This window comes from Ursus arctos, unplaced genomic scaffold (assembly GCF_023065955.2).
Source record: "Ursus arctos isolate Adak ecotype North America unplaced genomic scaffold, UrsArc2.0 scaffold_26, whole genome shotgun sequence".
In the NCBI taxonomy this organism is placed as follows: Eukaryota; Metazoa; Chordata; class Mammalia; order Carnivora; family Ursidae; genus Ursus; species Ursus arctos.
The window spans coordinates 21,830,065-21,850,843 of NW_026622941.1; the positions used below are offsets into that span (position 1 = coordinate 21,830,065).

General features: G+C 36.0%; 1 protein-coding gene across 39 annotated transcripts in view; it reads right to left on the reverse strand.

The window, feature by feature from the left end:
• SOX5 (SRY-box transcription factor 5) overlaps positions 1-20,779 on the reverse strand; it is a 964,448-nt gene that overhangs the window by 94,222 nt on the left and 849,447 nt on the right. For all 39 annotated transcript variants that reach the window (XM_048216852.2, XM_044385168.3, XM_057303269.1 and 36 more), the window contains one exon: positions 10,134-10,219. In XM_048216852.2, the coding sequence (XP_048072809.1) occupies positions 10,134-10,219 (86 nt within the window). The remainder of the gene's footprint in view (positions 1-10,133; positions 10,220-20,779) is intronic.

The following is a 20,779-nucleotide window of genomic DNA, read 5'->3' on the forward strand; positions in this document are numbered from 1 at the left end:
AACAAAATTAAAGAGTTGGGCTATAAGAATGGTTTTAAAATTTTGTTTTAGCAGCAGGATCTTTCATTCAAACAGTCTTAGCCAGTATAACTTGATCCATAAAACAAATAAAAATGAATGGTACCATTTGGGGTGCTTGGAGCCACTTGGACTCCTGTGAATAGTTTGAAATAACTGTTTTCAATGAATGGTCTCTGAGGTCCTTTCCATTTCAACTATACTTGATAGGACAGGAGGTTTTGTGGCTTTCTTCAAGTTCTATTCCACTTTCACACTCCATTCATTCTTTTAAATTTCAAGCTCCTCTATAATCCATTAAGGATTCCTCACTGACTCATCTTTGCATTCCTTCTGATGCCTAGCTTAAGTGCTTACGAAGAATAAATATTTGCTGAGTAAATAAAATTTCCAGGATACTAGGGCTTATAAAAATAATTTGCTTCCACATTCAAGTTTGAAACCATAGGAATTATTTCCTTAAAGGAAGCCATGAAAAGTTCATAAATTTTTTCAGATTTATATGAGAAATAGTTTAGTATCTATAGACAACAGAGGAGTAAAATAAGAGTATATATTCTGCTAACATATGTAGAAAAAGAGTAAGCTTTGAAGGGTGATATCTGAACATCTTTTTTATATTATTTAAAAATGCATATTACATTAAAGGCATCTATGTAAATAACTTATTTTAAATTTTATAAGGTATTTATTTAGAATAGTTCTGTGTTGCTCATAGAGACAATTCATTTGCATTATACCTATGGAAAAATAGGACTCAACAAGAGGCATTATTTTTATTTTGTAGATATAAATATTGAGATAAAGAGTGAGCAATAGCAAAACACAGAACATTATAATCAAGGAACTTCTCATATTTTGGGGGAATAAGTAAACTCATTGCTTTCTATAGAGTCTTGTGATGGGTCTTAAAATTACACCACACAGGGGAATACAATTATTTCCTCATAAATAAGGTGATAAGCCTCAATTTTACTAACTTTCTTTACCTGCTGCCCTGCAAAGTAAATCCAGGTAAGAGAAGTCTGCCAAGTCCTAATTTGTGAGACTGCTTTTTACAAAGAAGTAGTTTTAATTTCAGTTAATAACACTTATTAAACTAATAATACCAAGCATTTATTATTACCTAGCACATAATATTTGATAAATGGTAATTGATACTTTTATTGCTCTAAGCACTTTATGTATATTATCTCATTTAATCCTTACAATAAGATATCATTTATGCCCACATTATACAGACAGAAAATTCAGGGATGGAGATGTTAGGTAGCTTGACCAAAGTCATAGAGCTGGTGAATAGCAGAACTGTGGATCTTGAAGGCACAGATGGTTGCAGATGCCACACGTTTAACCATTACATTATAATGCCTCTCACATAGCAATAGGGCCTCTTAAAACATTAATCTAAGGATAATGCCTAAATATAATAAAAATTTTTGCTTTAGTCTTTATGTTTTCTAATTATTCCCTGCTGAGAGACTAAATTTTTCTGTATATAATTAATTAACTACAAAGACTTCTGCCCTATGTTTACCAGTTGTATGTAATGTAATTTACATGTTCCAGTCGCATGCTCTGAGACTTAGGCATGCAAATAATGGGATAATATTCAACAGTTTTCTGGTACCAACAAACATCAGCACTTGTTCCTCTTAGGGACATCTGTCTTCATTTGGGTTCTTTAGGTTCAAGATTCTTTTTTCTTTCTTTCTTTCTTTCTTTCTTTCTTTCTTTCTTTCTTTCTTTCTTTCTTTCTTTCTTTCTTTCTTCCTTCCTTCCTTCCTTCCTTCCTTCCTTCCTTCCTTCCTTCCTTCCTTCAAGATTTTATTTATTTCTTTGAGAGAGAGAGAGCATGAGCATAGGGGCAAAGGGAGAAGGAGAAGCAGACTCCCCGCTGAGCAGGGAGCCTGATGCAGGACTCAATCCCAGGACCCTGGGATCATGACCTAAGCCGAAGGCAGATGCTTACCTGACTGAGTCACCCAGGTGCCCCTAGGTTCAAGATTCTTTTTTTTTTTTTTTTTAAAGATTTTATTTATTTATTCCACAGAGATAGAGACAGTCAGCGAGAGAGGGAACACAAGCAGGGGGAGTGGGAGAGGAAGAAGCAGGCTCATAGTGGAAGAGGCTGATGTGGGGCTCGATCCCAGAACGCCGGGATCACGCCCTGAGCCGAAGGCAGACGCTTAACCGCTGTGCCACCCAGGCGCCCCTAGGTTCAAGATTCTTATTGGTCCTTTTAAGATAGTAACTTTAACTTATGTGAAATCTTACTACTAAAGTTGAGTTTGTCTCCATGAAACCTTCCTTGAATAAATTAAAGGACACTAGTAATATCAACTAAATTGACAATTAGGTTGAGGAATAAATTTCTATTATAAATGCAATCTATTAATCTAAAGAATGTTAGTTGCTCTCTCTTGTATATAGCCAAGACTAGAAAAATTGGGTAGTTTCTGTTTTTCTTGATAACATGAAAAAACTTTGCACTTTAAAAATATCAATACATTGGTATTGTTCTTAGGATTGAATCTACTGTTGGCTTCGAGCCTTGCAATCCTTTTATGTATGGTAATTAGCCACGAAACATTTTAGAGTAACCTCAGTATGTTTTGGTTAAGAGAACACAGAATGCCATCAAGGAATGGGCATGGACTGACGTGGGACCAGAAAACCTGGGGCTGACAAAGAGTTATATTACTTTAGTGTAGGCAACGATAGGACTTCAAATACAATTTAAAGTTTAGCACTGATTTGATTGGCCATTACAATAAAAATGGGTTCTGTGGAAAAGCACACATGTACTAATGTTTCCGTTAGCATGTAATGAGGTACTGTGGAACTGCTGGAAACAAGGAAATACAGAAATAGCATGAAAGAGACACTGCTTGTACTGTCTCCATTGTCCAAATGTCAAAACAGCTCCCGGGAACCCTAGGGGTGGTAATAACCATGGAAGTAGTTCCTACCAGTTCTCCCTTAAAGGAGATTCTTGAACACTGCTGGGTTCTGACTCCAGCCCATATGGGCTTGGAAAAGTCAGAGAAAATGTTGGCTGCACTTTTTCAGGCCTATTTGCATATGTTCTTTAGTATGCAGAATGTCTCTGTATATAATTTAATTGTTGGGTTTTTTGCCTCTATTAATACATATGCAAATGACTCACACTTGCAGCTGTGCTGTATTAATCATATGTGTGCTTCTGTCTGTCTGCCCTGCAGGCTCAGGGTCGAAGGGAGAGGAAAAGAGGGAATTCACTCTTTTAACCTGCAAGGAAGCTCACTCATGCAGACAGAAGACCGACAGCAAACAGCGCACCGGGGTTGGGACTGAAATGAGGAGCAGTTGAGCATTTTTCACCCCGTATGAAAATGACGATGACCTAAAAGTTACACTGAGTTGTACAGTATGTAGGTTGGTAAAGATGAAAACCACCCTTGTAAGTAATTCTTTCAGTAAGAAGGTAAAAATCCTCACATCCAGACCTCTCCATATGGTTGTTTCTCCCTTATTGATTTTTTGGGTGTTTCTCTTGGTCAGACACATAAAGCCATGTTCAGTCACTTACAGTGCTCTGGGAAATATGAAACATTTATCTGTGTCCTGTCATAATTATTGACCTCCTTCGGAGACTGGCAGGAGGTTGATAAAAAGATGGACTTCAGTTTTTCATCCATGTCTGCCTTGATGTTACTCTCTATCAGATAGAAGCTTAAGCCATTTCCACCAGGACTCCCATGTACCTTTGATAGCTATGAAAAAGGATTGATTTCCGTTGATATTTTGTCTGATTCATTCTCTAACTTGATCACGAGTCATCTCTCATTTTCTCCATCCCAGAGAATGCATGTTACTGACGGTACTGGTTACTGGAACGATAGCCTCACATGATTTCAATTATGACAACTTGTAATTCTGGGTCTTTATTCCAAAAATATTATTATGGATTTAAAAAGTAATCCTACTGAATTCATTAAAAAGTTTCACTAATTCAGTTAAAAATATTGAATGAAGACTGCTACTTGCTGATTTTGAGTAAAATATGACCATCCAAGAATAATTTCAGTGTTTTTCCCTTTGCTTATCACTATTAATCATTGGTTGGAGTCGACATTTTTGGCTTCCTATAGGTAGAACAGGTGGCAACCATCTTTTGGCCAACACAAACACAGTATTTATAAAGTGAGAAATAAATGGATAAATATTGCCTTCTAATTTCAAATCTTAGAAATCTAGCTAAAAAATAGAAATAGTATATATACTGCATTATAACTATTAATATTAAAGAAGTCATGCTGCCATTAAGTAAAATGAAAATTAACAACAATGAATATGAGAATGGAATGTTCGATGGACTGTTGCCATCATTTGGTTTTATTAATTAGAAGTAGATGATTCACTTAGCTTATTTTATCCAGTTGCAAACGTCCAAAAGATTCAAAGTGTAACTTCATTTGGCTTAAATAATTACACTCACTTTTTGATATTGAAATAAAGCTATGTTAGTTTTCTATATAAATCAATCCCTCCTCTAAAAAGAGACAATATCAGGAGAACAAATGTCAAGGGCATCATTGGCTGTTGAAAGAAAACAAAAAGGTAGTCTGAAGAAAAAAAAAGAAGGAAAGGGAGGAAATAACATAAAAGGGTAACCCCAGTATATGATACTGCTCATTGGATAGTTACTAGTTTGATAATGCACCCTTCCATTATTTAGAAATCACTTACTTTAGTGTTGTGTTGGCAAGCTGAGCTGTACTGAGTCAAAGTACCTCCAGCAGTTCATATTCTTATGTATGTCTATACATTCATTAGAAACAATACAAGAATAGTCTACCGTTATGATGTTTGGTCTGTTTTGTACGTGTAAATTCTAATGACTTCAAAGGAATTACATAAACTGTAATAAATGCTAAAACACATTCTTTATGCAGCAGCCCATGGTTATGATGAAATAAAGGGAGGGTAGAACAGGAGAGATAGAGCTAGGGATTTCTCATATACTAAGAATCTTCCAGGAAGGGCTGAAAAATATCAGGTTCCCAGGTCTTTAAATTAATATCATTTGTTCCAGAAATTAATCACATACTGCTTTGTTATATTATTAAAAATGATTATGACCGTTACCTCACGATGGTTTCCTTCATTTTGTATGTGCATATCGAGCACCAGCTATTCGCTAGGCATTAATCTGAGCACTTAGATACATTATTGAACAACAATAACAAAAATGACAGTCCCTGCTCTGGTGAACCTTAGAGAATTTTTGGAACAGACAGACAATAAATAAATACATAGTAAGTAAGTTAGATACTATGTTTGAAGATAAGAAGTGCTATAGAAAAAAGAAGAACAAATAAGGAAAATAGAAAATATGATATCTCTGGGAGGGTTATTTTGTGATTTAAACAGGTTAGTTAGGGTAGGCCTCCAAGATGACATTAAAGCAAATTCTTGAAAGAGGTGAGAGAACGAGCCTTCCAGGCAGAGGGAAGAGTGTTTTAGGTGGAGGAACAGCTAATACAAAGCTGTGAGGTGGGAGCATGCTTCGGCAGATCAAGGGACAGCAAAGAGCTTAGTGTAGCTGGAGCAGACTCAACAAGGTAGTATGGAGCAAAACTATTATAAAAATATTTTTAAAATACAGGTAAAGAAAATACTGTAGTGCTAAACATGGTACTAGGCATGTAATGTTTTCCTAAGTCTACTTCATTACATTAGAATAGGTATAAAATTTCAACGTATATCTTATTGAATTCAAACTACTAATTTTTTTTTCTTCCATGAGCCAATGATGCCTTTGGTGTTCCATTAATCTAGACTTGGGGACAATGCAGTAGTCCTTAAAAAAGTGATGTTTTACGTTGCAACCTCAGGGAAATAGCAGTTGGCTTGGTAAAGGTGGTGGGTTTTGGGGTTCCAGAAGAGGAAACACCACATGTGAAGATCCAGAGAACTTGAAAACACCAGGGAGTTGTTTAAGGTTCTTCAAGTAGGAGGAGGACACGATCAGATTTTCTAAATGATCAGAGAGATCATTCCGACTAATGTAGAGTAGAGAGAGCATCAGAGGGGGGAAGATGAAGTCAGAAGACCAGTTCAGGGGCTAGTGTGATAAATTAGGAAAGCAGTGAGGGTAGTCTGACCAGAAGGGTACTAGTTAGGATGGAAAGAAATGGATGGATCCTTACTGTGTATTAGGTGGAATGAACAGGCAGTGAACGAACAGGTGTAGAGGAAGAGGAGAAAAGGATAGCTCTCATGTTTCCAGGTTGAGCAATAGATGGAATGGAGCCACTTGCTAAGACCAGAAAATGAACAGGTCTAGGGGCAAGAAAGAGAACTGGTAATCTGAATTCTGTACTCAGTTTATACTGTGTGTAAACTCCTATGTATTTCCTCTTGATAGCCAACAAATAGTTGTCTATATGGATCTGAGTCTCAGGAAAGAACAAACAGCAAAAGAAACGGATACTTCATTGTAAAAATCAATTTTTATTTTATCTATTTTTTAAGTAAGCTCTATGCCCAACATGGGGCTTGAACTCATGCCTCTGAGATCAGGAGCTGCATGCTCTAACCAACTGAGCCAACCGGCACATCAAGAAGAAATTAAGAAAATGGTGCCTTGGCACATGTTAATTTGTATGCTTTATATACATAATCCAGATTAAGCTATTTTTTTTCTCCATAAAAATTAAAACTAAATATATCACAATGCTTAGACTACTTTAACTGCTCCTACGGTATGTAAGTAAGGTGATTTTAAAATGTAAGGTATTTTTTATGACATGGGGCAAGAATTTCATCGTTTTTATTCAGGAAATAATATTTAAGTAATAAATAATGGCTTAATTTGAAACAGGTCATTTTGCTTGTCTTTTAAAATAACTATACTCATCTTTATTCTTTCTTTAAGGAAGGTCGTGGTTTTTTGGTTCTGCTTAACATTATATTATCCAGGTATGAACAATTACATGCCAAAGATTGTTTCAAAAGAAAACACAAATTGTAGGCAAACAAAGTCAATCATGAGTAGGAATATATTATTGTGTCACTCCTAGATCTAGATGTTCAAAAAGAGAGGCTTGAATGAACATATATCTGTGTAAAGAGGGATGAAATGGAAATGCAATCTGAAGTAGATAGCTGTCCTTATGAATCTGGCTACTCCTTCCAGCACTGTGATGCATACAGCATATTTGTATGAGTGCCAATTAATCAGCATTATTGTTATAATTTGATTAGCTCATTACTGAGTTAGCAAATGTCCTATGAGAGACAATGTCTCTAAAGTTTAAAATCTCCTGTACTTGGAGAAGCAACTATAATTGTTTAAAAGTCACGGATTTTGGACCCTGTGACCCAGTTTTCTTGTTTGTCAAATGGAGATATCAATACATAACATAAGGTGTTGTAATAAGAATGAAATGAAAGCCTTGCTGAAGAACCTAGCGTAAGAATCCAGGACTAAATCTTAATAACCGGAAGAGAATCTTAGTGACTGAGAAGGACCTGAAAGTGATGGTGCCTACCCACGGTTTTTTTTTTTTTTTTAAATGACTTTATATATTTATTTGTCAGAGACAGAGAAAGAGAGCAAGTGCATAACCAGGAGGAGCAGAGGGAGAGGGAGGAGCAGGCTCTCTGCTGAACAAGGAGCTCGACGCGGGGCTCGATCCCAGGACTCAGTCCCAGGACTCTGGGATCACGAACTGAACCAAAGGCAGATGCTTAACTGACTGAGCCACCCAGGTGCCCCTACCCATGGTATTATCAAGAGATGACAAATGGGGATCTCATGGAGTATAATTAAAAGCAGAGTTTGAAGAAAATTAAAACTGGCTCAACCCTTATACCCCATGGAAATGAAACTTCTCAGAAACAGGTATGCAAGATTGGGGCAAATGTTGGATAAGGGTTAAGATTTAAGACCTTCTGATTAGGTGTTGTAGTTAGCTTGTCTCTGACCCATTGGGGCAGGTCTGTGGGGGAAGTATCAAATTTGACTGTCACCTTGAAGCAAGAAGAAGGAGAGTATTGTAGGTCTCCTTTGCAGCTCTGGGCAAAGCTGAAGTCAAGGTCTGGGGTCTGTGAATACAGTGTCAGGAATGTGAGTGGCAGAGTCAGTTGGTGTAGAAGTCCTAGGAAAGGTTAGAGCCAATCCACTTCAAACAAAAGCCAGATAGTCTACCATGGCATGCTTTTGAAATGTGTTTGCATTTGAGTACCATTTTTAAATCATGAGCAAAAAACATGTGTGTGTGTGTTTATGTGTATATGTTTTAATAGTACCTAAGGGCTTACCACAAAAGAGTTTTGGATTATTAATTTTCCTGTTATACCACAGTGTTGGTTTACTGAGACCCTAACTGAAACTTATATATTTTGGGTACTCATTTATGGGTACAATGCCACTTATATAAAAAAGCTTTACTCTATTTATAGATCAAATTGTAGTGAAAGCAAGAGCAAATACTTTTGCTGTCTTTTTCTTGTTTTCTGAAAATGAAAGAAAATTTTTTATAAGGGAACCTGACATATTATAAGGATGGAAATAAAAGAATTTCAAATATTTTAATACTATCTCTATAGGAAAAGAAATTTGGATTATTGCCTATGAAGCTACTTTCTACTAGAATCCTACAATGAAACGTAGGAGATGCCTGCAACTTTCCCTTGCTTCCTCTCACCATTAAAGGTGAAAGGAGAGGAAAATGTCTAACTTGCTTTGAAAACGGACATCAGAAATCTCTGTAACTCCTATTTCCACATTTACATATATTGCTAGATATCCTTGCCTCTTCCTTTAATTTCACTCCTCTCTTTAGTTTTACCTATTGCAACCACTTTCCCATACTGTCATTTCCCGGATGCCACTGTAAAGGATAACAAATGTCACACTACTCTAATTGTCCCCATGGCTCTAAAACCTCCCATGGTATTTCCAGCTCAGAGAAACAACATTCACATTGTAGGTTTCCGTAGAAAAGCTAGAATAGGAATGACTGTTATTAACCTCTGTAAAACATAGCATGTCTCAGTTTCTCACGAGTTCTTCCTGTGAGACTCGACTGGGTTTTCAGAAACCTACCAGGTCTTCTGACAATCCCCTGTGCCAACCAGACGTATCTGTCTCTTGCTGCTACAATATAAAACTCTATTTTTCTTTACAGACTAAGATCATATGTCATGACAATGAACTTTCATGAATACAATATAAGTTTATTAAGCATAACTGCTTTATGTCTGGGTTCACAGACATACTGTGTCTTTCAGGCAGAAGAAAATATAAAACTTCTCACAGGGAGATTAATTCTATTATTTGATGATCTGTTATTCCTGTTAATTGCATAACTATGAAGTCCATAACGGCAGCAACTAGGGAAGATTTTGTAGGATCCTGATTCAAAGATTTAAATAGTTAATAATGAAAGATACCTTTAATATAATATTATGGATATTCTTTCCAACTCCAGAGACAACATTTCTAAAATCACTTGGACATCTGGTAAAGTTCCAGTAAAGTTATCACTGACATTCTTGGATATATGGGAATATGTATTCTTCAGGGCTACAAAGGTCTTAATTGAGATGTCTGGATAAAGTTGTGCTCATTTAGGTACGTGCTTTTTTGGTTTACTTATGTTTCCCTGCCCAATGGAGTTGGCATTAGCAGGAGAATAAAAAGACCTACAGAGTCCATAATAGTGGGTGGCCTGAACATTTTTAAATGCAATTCTTGTGAAGTTGCCTCGATTCATAACAATCTGTTTGAATGTCGTGAACAGTTTTTGTTCTCTTTATCTCGATGAAGACCATTCTATGACGAAATTACGTTACACAGTCATCAAAGCAAAACTCAACCCGTTTTTGTCAAATCATAGCAGGCAATAAAAAATTACGATAAGCTGCCTTTAGTACAGAGACCAGGGCTACAAATGAAAAGGATCAACATCTCAACTTTGGGTGGAGGATCAGTGCAAGTAAAGTCAAAAACAAAAAAGTGTGAGACAAATATCACTCGGCAGTTTTATTCTGCTTTAACACGATAATAGCTGTTTTCGATATTTACTTAACCTTGGTCTCTCCTGCATTGTTTCCTAACTTACCTGCAGTTGGAGCGGGCCTAAGCCTGGTGTTGCTGCGGCAGCAGCTGCCATGGTAGTTGGGATCAGCTGAACAGGGTAAGGGTCACCTAAGTAAGAGAATAATAGAGGTGTCAGCACCTTTTATCTACTCTCCACCTGCAAATTAAACTCGTGCATTCACTCTTTCCAAAAGCCTTCTTTTGTGTGCCTTGCTGGGGCCTAATGAAAAGCTCTATTGTGCAGCCTTTTACTAACACTCTTTTCACAATTCTGGCTGAGAGAGGAATGTGAATAAAAGGCACAAGCAATTAAGGCGGAAACCTCATCCTTTTTTCATGATGTATTTAGGAAAATGGGAGGAAAAAGTGTGCATTGATCAGAGGGCTGCACTTTGTAACACACACACACACACACACACACACCCCTAACAGTCTTGATATGAGCACACAAACTCTCAGCACATTTAAATTGTTATTATAAAAGGAACTTAACTAAACTTAATTCTAACAAACTAAAGATTTAAGCCAAATAGCTTATCTTTTGAATGCAATGTTATTGTTTCAATTCAAATATCGTTTTAAATAATGTCTTGTGGACAAATTCATAGCAAAGAAAACATTTTATGCATTTTTGTTACATAAAATAGTGGAATCTTTATTTTCCCAGAGATAAATGTTTATAAAAACATATTATAAAGAAAACAGAAAATAAATGGTTTCTCCCTGAAGGGTTTCTGTTTGTGTTGATATCTGAAAAAACAAAATGTTAGTAATTCAAAATAAAAGTTTTAATACATGTGATATATAAAGATATAGAGACACACACAAATATATATACATACGTACACATATAGAAGATTACAGGGTATGTTTTTGATGCAAATTTTTTTCCACTTGGTAAAGAAGTACATACATTTTTTGTATAGAGCCTAATAGTATGCTAACAGATATGTACATTATTAGTATTTGAAATATGGCCATAGTAAAAAATTAAAAAATTTAATTATAAGAACAATTTTCTAGTATATAAAACATATTGTTTCAGTAATCTAGTTTGTGAAAAATTTGTACAATGTCAAATGTATGAAAATATAACAAAATAACTCAGTTAATACATTCATTCAAAAATATTTATTGAGTATTTGCTATGTATCAAGCACTGCTCTCAACACTAGAAATAGAGTTTTAAAGAAGACTAATATGCAGAGGTGTATTTATTGGACATTTAATGAAGCTTAAGATTTGGGGTTCTGGGAAAGGCCCCTAGCAGTATGTTCAAAGGATCATATGTTTTTATATTTGTCACTTCTTTTACTTTGTTGTGATTTCATTTCACAAATGAAAATTCTCTTTTCCACTTGTGTGTTTTTGAAAATTATATATATATTTATTATATATTATTATAATATATATTATTCTATATATTTAATATTTTAAATAAATTTAATATTTTAAAATATTAAATATATAAATTATATATTTTATATATATTGAATATATCTTGAATTCATAATAATATATATTTAAAATAATGATTATAAATAGCTAATTACATATATATATATATTTTTTTTTTTTTTTAAAGATTTTATTCATTTATTCGACAGAGATAGAGACAGCCAGCGAGAGAGGGAACACAAGCAGGGGGAGTGGGAGAGGAAGAAGCAGGCTCATAGCGGAGGAGCCTGACATGGGGCTCGATCCCAGAATGCCGGGATCACGCCCTGAGCCGAAGGCAGACGCTTAACCGCAGTGCCACTCAGGCGCCCCTAATTACATATATTCTTAAAGAGGATCCCCAAATTATATTTTTCAGGCTTCAAAATACCTGAATCCACCTCTGCTGATCTGGCCTCCCAGAACTTACAGCTTAATGGGAGAAAAAATAAATATAATTCAACAATTAGTAGAAAATACAGTGACTGTTAAGATAGGGGAAGTATATAACACTAGGCAGTACACTGTGGGTGACCCAAACCCAGCCTAAGAGGACAAAGGTGGCCTCCAGGAAGAAGTTATGTTTAAGATGAAATCTGAATGAAGTGAAAGCTAGCCAAAGAAGTAAAGGAAGAGCTTTCCTGGAAGGAAAACAATTTTCATGAAGACTCACAGTCAAAAGGGGGTGTTCTGTCATAGCCCCGTACTGCTGAAGTTTAGGGCACACGTATGGAAGTAGAGATAAATGGGACTGGAGAGGGAATCAGGGGTCAGATTATGTACAGCATTATAAACAATATTAAAGAATCTAAACTTTATTCTGTAGGGTAAAGAAAACCATGAACGTGGAAAAAGGTTGAGTAAAATCACTTGGCCTAGAGGTTGGAAGCTGGAATCGATAATAAAATGATGCACAACTCTGTACAACACATAATAATGGTCTGCACTAGGGTGGTGATGTTGGGACGGAGAATGATAGGGAAAGTCAAGGGATAAAAAGAAGCAGAACTGACAAAAGTTAATGATTGTTTACATATGAGAGTAAGAGAGGACTCAAGGATGACTCTCATGCTTTTCATCGAACAGCTGCTGATTGGAGAGTGGTACTGTTTGTTGGGTTTGCAAACATAAATGAGAAGCAAGTTTACTAGGTTGGGCCTGGTGGGAAAGGCGGAGGTGGGTGGGGGGTAAACAATTCTGTTTTGGACATTTTAGGTTTGAAATTATTATTAAATATCTAAGTAGAGATGCTCATTGGTAAACATGTCAGGAGTTTAGGGGAGAAATTCACATCAGAGACATAAATTTGAGAGTGGTCAGTATATATCTGGCATTTAAAGCTATAAGCCCTCATGATATCATTTAGGAGTTAACTGTAGGTAAAATATAGGTCCAAGGATTGGATTGTGGAATATGCTAATATTTATAGTCAGGGAGATAGGCAATTAGCAGAAAAACAGAGAATAAATATAATTGGATGTTGCAGAAGCCAAGTAAGGAAAGATTTTCAGAAAGAGTGATTTATTTTCAAATGCTTGATTTAGTAATGTGGAAGTCATTGGTGACTTCAACAAGGGCAATTTCAGTGGAGTGGGGGTGAGAAAGCCTAATTGGAGTGAGTGTGATCAACAGAGGATGATTAAAATAAAACTGGAGGCAGGAAGTATAGACCTTCAAGTGAAACTTCAAGTGAAGTTCTTGAAGAAAAGCATTAGTATCACCCAGGAGTTTCTTAGAAATGTAGAATTTCAGACCCCATCCCAAATCTACTCAGGCAGGCACCCTCTAAGATGGAACCCCCAATGACCCCTACTTCTCTCCTTGTATTTATGTCCTTGTGTAATCCCCTATCCTTGAAAAGAAGTCAAAGTGATGAGATATTAGTTTTGAGATTCGGTTACATGAAGACTCTGGTTTTGTCTTGTTTATCTTCTCCCCATCCCTACCCTCTTTGTCTTGAACCAAGCAGCTAAGTTAAGAGCTGCCCATACCAAAGGAATGATGTCTTCAGCCAATAGCAAGTAAAGAGATGAGGCTTGTCAACAATCAAAGGAGAATGCTTGGAAGCAGATTCTCCCCCAAGTCAAGACTTGAGATGACTACAGTCCAGGCCACACCTTGATCACAACTATGTGAAAGATCCTGAGCCACAGGTACCCAACATGGCTGTGTTAAAATAAAGGTTTGTTGTTTTAAGCCACTATCTTTTGGGAGAATTTGTTAAAGCAGCAGGTATATACTTTCTGAATTAGAATTTAAATTTTAACAAGAGCCCCAGATGATTTGTACTCATTTGAGGAGCGCTGGAACAGACGATTCCACTGGGGTGTTTTGCAGTAGTTACTGAAGGACGTGTGATTAAGAAAACCTTACTTAAAAGCTATATACTTGTAAAAATTATAGAATGCTTGTATGCCAGTAAGAAATTATAGAATGCTTGTATCCAGTAAATAGAGGGGGAAAAAAAAGAACTCACGATATAGGAAAGAGAGTGGACAACTGACTGATGTCACAATGGATAAGGTTTTATTTATTATTTAGCATTTTTAATATTTAATCTAGAAATCATTATCTGAATTTATAAAGTAAAGGGAAGTTTAGATGTATAAGAGCTGATTTTGTATTATGCAAAGTAGCCAAAATAACAAATATTAATGTATGACTATTAGAATAGGCAACTTGAATGCTAAAACTATGTAATTTATTTATATTGCCATTTAATTAATATAATCTTACAATTAATTATAGCAAAAGTATAGAGGCTATGGTGCTCTCCACAGTGAAAATTCATTTTATATAATTTAGTTTCCCTGTTGTGAATTAATCAATTAATCAGCACTTATAACATCCACCATGTGACCAGAACTCTGCTGGCTTCTTTGGGAGACAAAACCAAACCGAACCAAACCAAACCAAAACAAATGTTGGTCTCTATCTAGCACACGTCCATCTTTCCTAATTAAGTGCTGCTTATCTGAGTAATACTGAGCATCCATGAGTTCTACAGGAGTTAAGGGAGAACTAATTCCAGGCTTCAGTCTTTAGAGAATAAAGGTAAAAATAAGAATGAACTTGAAGATTTGCAGATGGAAGGGGGATAGATGTTTTAGGTAGGATGAAACACATCAAAATATGCGTATGACCTGCTGAGGGAATGGAGAGAAATCAGTTTACCTGATAGATGACAGAATAAAGTAGAGGGAAAAGAGGCTGAAGTCAAGGAGCTGGGAAACTTTTCATTCCCCAGACTGGAGGATATTTGGATACAACAAGGAAATTGACATGAAGTGAAGTTTTAGAAAGTGTCATTAAAGAAGTTAGGTAATAGGGGGGTTTTAAAAATGACCCTGGAACTCTAACCTAAGTCAAGATTTTAATTAATGAACTTTAAATGTACATATCATACTCAATTTGTATTAACCATTAGATGCTAGTAATTCAGAAGTGCCCAAAATACCTGTGCAGGTGTTTGCTATCAATCCAAATGTGTAAGTCTGTGTCATTCAAGGGTCAATTGTATACATACGAATGCATAACTATTACGTTATACACATCCTATATTATATGTGTGGGTGTAAATGCATGTGTGTGTGTGTATATATGTATATATATATATATACACACACACACATATATACATATATACATATATGTGTATATATATATAACATTTATACATATGAATGAATAACTATTTTGTTGTACACATCCCATATTGTAAATCCACGTACATATGTAAAACATTTAGACATATGAATGAATGGACTATTCTGTTATATACATCCCATATTGTATGTGTGGGTATAAATGCATGTATATATATAAAACATTTATACAAGCTAAACAACTTTACATATGTGTTATGGGCTGAGTTGTGCTCCCTCCCCCCAAATTTGAATGTTGAAGTATCTCAGAATGCTATTGTATTTGAAGATAAGCCTTTAAGAGGTAATTAAGGTAAAATGAGGTCATTTGGGTGGGCCCCAATTCAATATGACCACTGTTCGTATAAGAACAAGAGATTAGGACACAGACAACACAGAGGACAACCATGTGAGGACAGAGAAGGAGAAGATGGCCATCTACAAGTCAAGGAAAGAAACCTCAGAATGAAATCTGAGGACACCTTGATCTTGGACTTCCAGTCTCCAGAACTTGTGAAGAAAAGTTTCTGTTTTGAAGCCACTTAGTCTGTGGTATTTTGTTATAGCAGCCCTAGCAAACTAATATATTTGCCATACATGGCCACATATCAGTGTATTTGATGTTTAAGTAAATTGGGGAAAACAAAAGACTGGCAGCAGGAATTAAAAAGACAGCAATAGCACTTACGTAGCTTTAATCCTATACAGTTTCCAAGATATAATTATATAATCATAAACAGGACATCAACTAATTTTCAGAGGTTTGTGTCTAAGGCAAGGTTCAACGTACAAACATATATAATTTGAAGCATGTCTACCTTATTACCAATTTTTCAGGCCCAGAATACCCAGAACTAGTTTGATTTGAAATTTGCCTCAAGTTACTAAGTAAATACAAATATGATAACTGTGAAAATGACCAATAGAGTAATTTAACTCTTAAATTCAAAATATATTACATGCATATGCTGGTGTCGGAAGTGAACACAGAATCTATAAGACTTTATTTTTTTATTTGATTTTTTAAAAGATTTTATGTATTTATTTGACAGAGAGCGAGAGAACAAGCACAAGCAGGGGGAGCTACAGAGGGTAAGGGAGAAGGAAGCTCCCCACTGAGCAGGCAGCCATCCCAGGACCCTGGGATCAGGACCTGAGCCAAAGGCAGGCACTTAACCAACTGACCACCCAGGCTCCCCCAGAATCTATAAGACTTTAAAAAACAAGGTCAAGTGTAGTTCTTAATGGCAAAAGAGAAATTCAGACTTGTTGAAGAAAAAAAGATCTTTTATTGAACTAAATACTGTCTTCTATTTGTGTGATCCCTTATTTAACTGTACTAAAAAAAAATATTGCAACAGGTTTATTTTGTAAATACCTCATCAAGTACTTAGTAAAAATTAGATAATGGAAAATTCTGACTTTTAAAGTTCAACCGTGTGTAAGTTATTCAAATTGACTTTCAACTAGTTAAAAGTAATATCTTTTACTCTTTCCTTGGTTTTAACCATTTGAACAGTTTTTCCCTAAGCCTTTCCAAAATTAATTTGCTTCTCATTTCAAAGCCAAGTATGGAAAATTCTAGCTCAAAACAAATTTTTCAAAAAGTTGAAAAATATACTGAGGCATATTAGTCAATTGTGTTTAGAATACAACCTAGCTTATAGTGTCTACTGATATAAATGATATAGCTAGAACTGAATAACCCTGTAACCCCTCGGAAAGCATGTTAATTGCATTAGTGTTAATGCAATGAATATTTAGATAATAATTATCCCCACTGACACTAAGAAGGATTTATTTCTATGATATACGACAAGAGTAGAAAAACAGTATTTTCCAACAAGTTTGTTTAGGCTGAGGAATATTGTCAAAGCAAGTACATTCTTACCCTGGGTCAAGGACATACACCCTTTCCTCCACTGAACTAATATAAACGTTCTGGAAAGTTTATGGCATTATCTTCACTGAAATAAGGAGACTCATTCCTTTATTAGCCCTCAGTGGTTTTTTGTTTGTTTGTTTGGTTTGGTTTTGCTTCCTTTACAAATACCAGATTGCCTTCTCTAGGTGCTGGGAAATACAAAAATTAAAATCCATACACATAGACACATACGATCCCAGCCCTACATGAATTCCTGATCAAGTGAGGGGGATAAACATATAAGCCAACCCAGTAATACAATGTGCAAACTAGAAGGTAGTGTTAGAAGGTATTCTGGAAGCCTCAAGAAAAGAAGAACTTAACTTGGAAACAGTGTCAAGAAATGTTGTCAAAATGTCTCTTAAAAAACAACTAGTTTCACTACCACATTACCTTTCAGGACAATTTTACTACCTACTTTCCATGTCTCCTATTTGCTAGAGAGTCCCAGAATAATCATCCACCATTTAGTACTAATTAGCTCTAATTAATCATCTCCTCAGATCATGACTTAAAACACCCTGCTCTTACCATTCTAACTTCCAGGTGGAGGGAGCTCTGTAGGAATCTAAGAAAAAATGAAGGTTAAAAAGGACACTATGGATAGAACTTTTTAAGAAAGGTGCTTTCTTTCAGCTCATGGGCCAAAAGATGAATTGGCGGGTTCCTTCTGCTTGGAAGGATCCCCCTGCCATTGATAGGGTGGTGCTAACCATAACCACTATCCTTTACTGACTCCTACCTTCCTCAGTGTAACTGATGCACTAAGGGAATGGTAAGGTCTGCAGCTAAAGTGGTAGGTAGAACACATATCTTACACAGTCTTGTGCTTCACTTTGAAGACAATGTTAAGTCACTGAAAGATTTTAAGCAGGAAAAGTGACATAGTCTGATTTGTGTTTTAGATAGATCAATTTTGTGGCAAGGGATAGAATCAATTGAAAGAGAGAGAGACTGGAGACAAACAGACTTGTTAAATACCATTGCAGTAAATCAAGTGGGAAATGGTAGTGTCCTAAACTAATCATAAGGGAAGGAGAGGAGGAGATGGGTTGGGAGACAGACTTGACGACCAATTTGATGGGAGAAAAGAGATACGGGAGGAAAAAAAGAAGAAAAAATTGTATTTTGGGCTTTTATTTTAATACATGGTTTAAAGAATGAATAATTTTTTTACCCAAATAGTTATTCAATTGCTCCAACATCATTTTTTAGTAAATCGTTATTTTCCTACTGATGTGAAATGTGGGCAACTAGTATTTGTTGACTTTTAGCACTGTTAAGATGTTTTACATATATATACATCTATATATATGAACACATTTACGTGTGTGTATAAAATCTCATTTAATCTTCACAACTCAGTACAGTAGATTTATTATTATTCTCATTACACATACACACACACACACACCCCACACACACGTCTGGTATCTTACAGTTAGTAAGTACTAAAGACATTAGTACGTCAGTAAAAAAAAGTATTTTTTTAGAAAACATCATAGATTATTTTTAGAACATTATGTAAATATAGACTTCAATTTTCAAATAGATATATTCACTTACTGTTCGTTCAACTAATATGCATCTAATACTATGTGGAGGACCCAAAGAAATAAAAGATATAGTCCTTGCCTTGATGACACTTTCGGTTACAAAAATAAGACATACAGATACCAAAAGGGAAATAAAACAAAGCCACATGATTAAAATCAAATGAATAAGAAAGACGTAATTACCAAAGAACAGAAGAATTTACTGGAACTCAAATCATTGAAGAAAGAATAAGAGGAAGAAAGGGCTGGGCTTGGGTTAGGTCTTCAGTAAAACAGTAAGACTACAGGAGATGGCTCGCCACTATTATTCAACATAGTACTAGAAGTCCTTGCAACAGCAATCAGACGACAAAAAGGGATCAAAGGTATTCAAATTGGCAAAGAAGAAGTCAGAATGTCTCTCTTTGCAGATGACATGATACTCTATATGGAAAACCCAAAAGAAGCCACTCCCAAACTATTAGAAGTTATAGAGCAATTCAGTAACGTGGCGGGATACAAAATAAATGCTCAGAAATCAGTTGCATTTCTATACACGAATAACGAGACCGAAGAAAGAGAAATTAGGGAATCCATCCCATTTACAATAGCACCAAAAACCATACGTTACCTTGGAATTAACTTAACCAGAGACGTAAAGGACCTATATTCTAGAAACTATAAATCACTCTTAAAAGACATTGAGGAAGACATAAAAAGATGGAAAGATATTCCATGCTCATGGATCGGAAGAATTAACATAGTTAAAATGTCCATGCTACCCAGAGCAATCTACACTTTCAATGCTATCCCGATCAAAATACCAAGGACATTTTTCAAAGAACTGGAACAAACAGTCCTTAAATTTGTATGGAAACAGAAAAGGCCCCGAATCTCCAAGGAACTATTGAAAAGGAAAAACAAAGCTGGGGGCATCACAATGCCGGATTTCGAGCTGTACTACAAAGCTGTGATCACAAAGACAGCATGGTACTGGCACAAAAACAGACACATAGACCAATGGAACAGAATAGAGAGCCCAGAAATGGACCCTCGGCTCTTTGGGCAACTAATATTTGATAAAGCAGGAAAAAACATCCGGTGGGAAAAAGACAGTCTCTTCAATAAATGGTGCTGGGAAAATTGGACAGCTACATGCAAGAGAATGAAACTCGACCACTATCTCACACCATACACAAAAATAAACTCCAAATGGATGAAAGACCTCGATGTGAGACAGGAATCCATCAAAATTCTAGAGGAGAACATAGGCAACAACCTCTACGACATCGGCCAAAGCAACCTTTTTCATGACACATCCCCAAAGGCAAGAGAAACAAAAGATAAAATGAATTTATGGGACTTCATCAAGATTAAAAGTTTCTGCACAGCCAAGGAAACAGTCAGAAAAACTAAGAGGCAGCCCACGGAATGGGAGAATATATTTGCAAATGACACTACAGATAAAGGACTGGTATCCAAGATCTACAAAGAACTTCTCAAACTCAATACACGAGAAACAAATAAACAAATCAAAAAATGGGCAGAAGATATGAACAGACACTTCTCCAATGAAGACATACAAATGGCTAACAGACACATGAAAAAATGTTCAAAATCATTAGCCATCAAGGAAATTCAAATCAAAACCACACTGAGATACCACCTTACGCCAGTTAGAATGGCAAAAATAGACAAGGCAAGAAACAACAATTGTTGGAGAGGATGTGGAGAAAGGGGATCCCTCCTACATTGTTGGTGGGAATGCAAGTTGGTACAGCCACTCTGGAAAACAGTGTGGAGGTCCCTTAAAAAGTTAAAAATTGAGCTACCCTATGATCCAGCCATTGCACTACTGGGTGTTTACCCCAAAGATACAGACATAGTGAAGAGAAGGGCCATATGCACCCCAATGTTCATAGCAGCAATGTCCACAATAGCTAAATCGTGGAAGGAGCCGAGATGCCCTTCAACAGATGACTGGATTAAGAAGTTGTGGTCCATATATACAATGGAATATTACTCAGCTATCAGAAAGAACGAGTTCTCAACATTTGCTACAACATGGACAGCACTGGAGGAGATAATGCTAAGTGAAATAAGTCAAGCAGAGAAAGACAACTATCAT